Below are 5,493 nucleotides of genomic sequence, written 5' to 3'. Positions count from 1 at the left end.
TGATGATGAAATAAAAACCTTCCATGATAAACAAAAGAATTTACAAATAATCTACACTACGGAACATTCTCAGCAAACTATTCAATGAGGAGGAAATTAAAAAATAACAATGAAAGTCATCAAAGGGAGGAACTACACTAAAGGAAAAACTAATTGAAGGAGAAAACAAGTCAATTAAAAAACAGGAAAAAAGCCAAAATGACCAGGAATACAAGTCATATTTCAATAATAATCCTGAATGTTAATGGCATAAACTCATTAATCAAAAGACAGAGACTGCCAGATGGGATTAAAAAAGACCCAACAATATGCTGACTTCTAAAACCAATAAAAAAAAAAAAAACAGTAAAGTAGCAGAATATAAAGTCAACACCCATAAATTAAATGCTTTCCTATACATCAGTGAAGAATCTACTGAAAGAGAAATTAGCAAAACTATTCTATGCACAATAGCCCCAAAATAAATAAAATACTTGTTACTCAATCTAATAAGAGGTGAGAGACCTCTACAATGAAAACTAGAGAACACTAAGGAAAGAAAATAAAGAAAACCTTAGAAGATGGAAAGCTCTCCCATGTTCATGGATAGGCAGAATTAATATTGTCAAAATGGCCATACTTGCAAAAGCAATATACAGATTCAATGTAATTCCAATTAAACTCCCAATGTCTTTCCTCGTAGAAAAAGAGAAGCAATTATGAAATTCATTTGGAAAAATAAGAGACCCAGAATAGCCAAAGCAAAACTTAGGAAGAAGAGGAAGCAGGAGACACCACAATACTGGAATGTAAACTGTATTACAAATCTATAGTAACAAAAACGGCATGGTATTGGCACCAAAATAGGCAGGTAGAGCAATGGGTAAAGAATAGAAGACACAGAGACAAACTCTCATAAACATGGTTATCTCATACTAGAGAAAGGCAGCATAAACATGCAATGGAAAAAAAATAACCTCTTCTACAAATGGTGCTAGGAGAACTGGAAATCCATATGCAGTAAAATGAAATTAAACTCCTATCTCTTACCCAGCATGAAACTAAACTCAAAATGGATCAAGGACCTAGGAATTAGACCAGAGACGCTGCACTAAATAGAAGAAAATGCAGACTCTAATCTTCATCATTTTGGCTTAGGATATGACTTCCCTAAGAAGATTCCTAAAGTGCAAGAAATAAAAACATGAATCAATAAATGGGATGAATTTAAAATAAAAAGTTTTTTCTCAGCAAAGGAAATAATCAATAATGTGAGGAGAGAGTCTACAGAGTGGGAAACACTTTTTACCACACACACCTCAGATAGAGCACAAATATCCAGGATTTATAAAGAACTCCAAAAATTTAGCACCCAAATCACAAATAGCCCAATTAATAAATGGGCTAAGGAAATTCTTTCACAGAAGAAGATATACAATTGCTTAACAAATATAATAAAAAATGTTCAACATTGCTAGAAATTAGAGAAATGCAAATCAAAACTACTCTAAGATTTCATCTCCAATTGGAGTGGCAATTATCAAGAATATAAGCAACAGTAAGTGTTGGAGAGGATGTTGGGGAGGAGATGTACACTCATACATTGCTGGAGGGAATGCAAACCACTGTGGAAAGCAGTGTGAGATTCCTTAGAAAACTTGGAATGGAACCACTATTTGACCCAGCGCTCCCACTCCTTGGCCTATACCCAAGGACTTAAAATCAGCATATCACAGTGACGCAGCCACATTAGTGTTTATAGGAACTCAATTCACAATAGTTAAATTGTAGAACCAACCTAGATGCCCTTCAATAGATGAATGGATAAAGAAACTGTGGTATAAATACACGATGGAATATTATTAAGACTTAAAGAAGACTAAAATTATGGTATTTGCAAGTAAATGAACGGAGTTGGAGAATATCATGCTAAGTGAGATAAACCAATTCCAATAAAACCAAAGGCCAAATGTTTTCTCTGATAAGAGGATGCTGATACATATCTGGGGTGGTGGTCAGGAATGATTGGAGGAACTTTGGATTGGGCAGAGGGGAGTGAGGGGATGGGAGGGGGAAAGGAGTTTGGAAAGATGGTCTAATGAGATGGACATTATTACCCTATGTACATGTATGATTGCATGAATAGTATTACTCTACATCATGTACAACCAGAGATATGAAAAGTTGTATTCCATTTGTGTACAACGAGTTGAAATGCATACTTCTGTCACGTATAATTCAATAGAACAAAAAAAGCAGAATAAAATGTTAATGCATAAGGAAATAAGGAAAGTAAGATATGGTATTAAAGTTCTAATGACATTCCAGTCACCTGAAATCATATAATATTTTGGGTTAGGAAGAGAATTTTCTTCATTGTTCATGTCTAGAAACTTCTCCTTCATTATGAAATACATTATCCTCAGGGGATTTGGAGACAAGAGGTCAAAACTTCAGCTCACTTAATATTTATTGTTAACAATCCCCCACATTTTCGATCTGGTAAGTTTTACATGTGGATTTTATCTAGATTTTCAAGATTTTGTGAATATTAATCTATGCCTCATTCTCTCAGATTGCTCACTCCATTCCCTAGACTTTGGAATGAATTGATGCTTTCTTTATGCTTTTGATATTATTTTACTCTTTTCCATAGTAAAATTAAACTTCATCAATTGAGGATGACTTTTAAAAATGTGTTAAAGAGCAAAAACAAAATTCAAATGGCCCAGGACTTAATACTCCAAGTAGCTATTATTAGCATTTGGATGTATGTACTGAATTACTTTCTATACAAGTGCATTCCATTTCAGAATTGTATTCGAGATTTAAGGGCAACATTTTTTATTGAATATTACAGCTTGATAATTTATCAGATACCTTTGTTGCAAATAAAATGAATACACCCTGATAATGTATTCCACATTTCTTCATTTACTTTCTTAAAGGAGAATATTTGAAAGGATTCCTTTTGGGTTTTATAAATAATGATTTCATGTATGTTCTTATATTTATTTCTATTTCTAAAATTCTATTTTTATATAGAGATTCCAAGTTGAAGAAAATATATGTTTTTAGATACTTGATGCGATTTTGAAAATTCCTGTTAAGGGTGCCCACTTATCCTTCTATTAATCATGTAAAATAATGTTTTTGCCTTAATAATCTATAGACAGCATTCTTTGAAATATTCACAGATTTAATACATGAAACAACTTGTTTTCTTGCAATGGTAAACTTAGGTTAACTAAATTTTCATTGCCCTTCATATTACTCAGATTTCATGTTCTGGGTAACCTGAAAATTGTTCCTATTTATTCAGGAGTGTTGCTAGCCTGTGGGATGGTGTCCACAGAGATGACTTTGTGGTGATATGTAATGGCCTGACAAATACTCTTCATTATGTCCCCAGATCAGTCGGGCAATTAACATAGTTGGGGTGTTGTTATTGTTGACTCAGGGCTCTTTTCCACAACAATCAGGGATAACCCTGTCTCTAATCTGTTTGGTTCTAACTCCATAGATGATGGGGTTGAGCATGGGGGGCACCAGAAGATAGACATTAGCAAACATGATGTGCACCACTCGGGGCACTTGATGGCCAAAGCGGTGGGTGAGGAAGGTAAAAAGGGCCGGGATGTAGAAAGACAGGATTACACACACGTGGGAGGCACAGGTGCCAAAAGCCTTGAGACGGGCTTCACCTGAAGGCAACTGAAGAACAGCTCTCAAAATCATCACATAGGATATGCCAATCACAATGATATCAAAGCCACTCAGAGAGAAAGCAACAAAGAGCCCATATGCACGATTGACGCTGGTGTCAGCACACACCAACTTCAGCACAGCCATGTGCTCACAGTAGGACTGGGGAATGACCTTGTTGGGGCAGAAGGGCATCCTGGAGATCATGAAGCAGAAGGGGCTCACCCACAACAGCCCTCTCATCATCACGGCCGCCCCCAGTTTGATCACCACAGCGGTGGTGAGGATACTAGAGTGCCGGAGTGGGAAGCAGATGGCCACATAGCGGTCCAAGGCCATGGCCATGAGCACCCCAGACTCCACAGAAGAAAAGGCATGGATGAAGAACACCTGCGTGAGGCAGGCATGATATTCAATCTCACGAGCGTGGAACCAGAGTATGGCCAGCATTTTAGGCTGTGTGGAGGAGGAGAGGACCAGGTCAGTGAGAGCCAGCATGGCCAGAAAGAGGTACATGGGCTGGTGCAGGGTGTGGTCAGTTCTGATGACGTGCAGGATGGTGATATTGCCAGTTACGGCCACAACATACATGACACAGAATGGGAAGGCAATCCAGAAGTGGGCAGCCTCCAGTCCTGGGATTCCAAGCAGGATGAAGGATGCAGGATGAGAAGAGCTGTTTCCTGAAGCCCACATCAGGGGATGGATACCATTTTCTCTGTTGTGAAGGTAATCTACTCTCTGCAGATGATAACAATCAAAGAAATTATTATTAGTTCTAGAACTTTTGATTCCACACTTGGTTGATAGGGCAGTGAGGCTCACTAATAACTGTTAAATAATAACTAATAACTACTCTTATAAGGAATAAAATTGTGCAACATAAAATGATGTTACTTGTTATTCAAAACGGATTTACAACATACCAGCTGAAAGTGTAATTATTTCTTAAATAGTCAATAATTTCTTAAATGTAGAATCTGCTAAAGGAAAACTATACTGATAGATAAAGTCAAAATAATTTTTGTCCTTGTATTCTTTACAACTAAATGATTGCTCCACCTTTTCCATATGTGAATTTTTGATCCCTTTCTTAAATTTCTTAGACAACATTTCAGGGTCAGAAGGTAGCTTAGTTTAAAGGACCATAAGAATTTATATAATGATGTTGAGTGATAACTTGGACTCCAAGACAATTACCATAAGGATTTGAGCTTCAGGATACATGATGGAAGATTTGTGCACATGTAATTATGTATGGCTTTTAGTATATGTCACTTTCTAGATTTGAAGTCAGAAAACTTTGTATAAAAGTTCAGAATATAAACTTTTTAGGGGTTCTATGTCACATGATTTCTATTGAAACAAGTTCATTTAGCCATTGTAGTGCAAAAACCACCATAGCCATTACATATGTATGTGTGTTCCTGTATTCAAATACAACTTTATGTATGGAAACAGGCAGGAAGCTGGGTTTGTGTAGGCTGTTGTTTTCTGAGGGTTATCCTAGATCTTACTTTTTTCCTGAGGTCAGTCTCAAACTGTACCCCTAGCACCTCAGTCTTGGTACAGAGTAAGAGTTCTTGCTGAAGGACAAAACAAATGCCATTATCCAGAGGTAAAAGATTATTACCTGAATAACAATTTTCATAGCAATATCAAGATAGATCCATCTTGAGCCCACTTTGAGTACATGACATTCATATCTGTTTGTCACACTGGAGGTGGCCTGCTGCTGTGAGCACACTGTGAGCACCATTTCTGTGCACTTGCCTTACATGAATTGACTGTACTGTTTGATCCCTCTGG

General features: G+C 36.8%; 1 protein-coding gene across 1 annotated transcript; it reads right to left on the bottom strand.

The window, feature by feature from the left end:
* Positions 1-3,435: 3,435 nt before the first annotated feature.
* LOC124960108 (olfactory receptor 52R1-like) lies at positions 3,436-4,386 on the bottom strand. The gene has a single exon (XM_047518667.1). The coding sequence runs from the start codon at positions 4,378-4,380 to the stop codon at positions 3,436-3,438; it is 945 nt and encodes a 314-aa protein (XP_047374623.1). The 5' UTR covers positions 4,381-4,386.
* Between the last annotated feature and the right edge of the window lie 1,107 nt (positions 4,387-5,493).

Source organism: Sciurus carolinensis, chromosome 11 (assembly GCF_902686445.1).
Source record: "Sciurus carolinensis chromosome 11, mSciCar1.2, whole genome shotgun sequence".
Lineage (NCBI taxonomy): Eukaryota > Metazoa > Chordata > Mammalia > Rodentia > Sciuridae > Sciurus > Sciurus carolinensis.
The sequence above is the reverse complement of the archived record's forward strand: the minus strand, read 5'-3'. Positions and strand labels throughout refer to the sequence as shown.

What these genes read in the sequence shown, in the direction of transcription:
- LOC124960108 (XM_047518667.1), bottom strand. Translation starts at nt 4,380, where the DNA reads ATGTGGGCTTCAGGAAACAGCTCTTCTCATCCTGCATCCTTCATCCTG.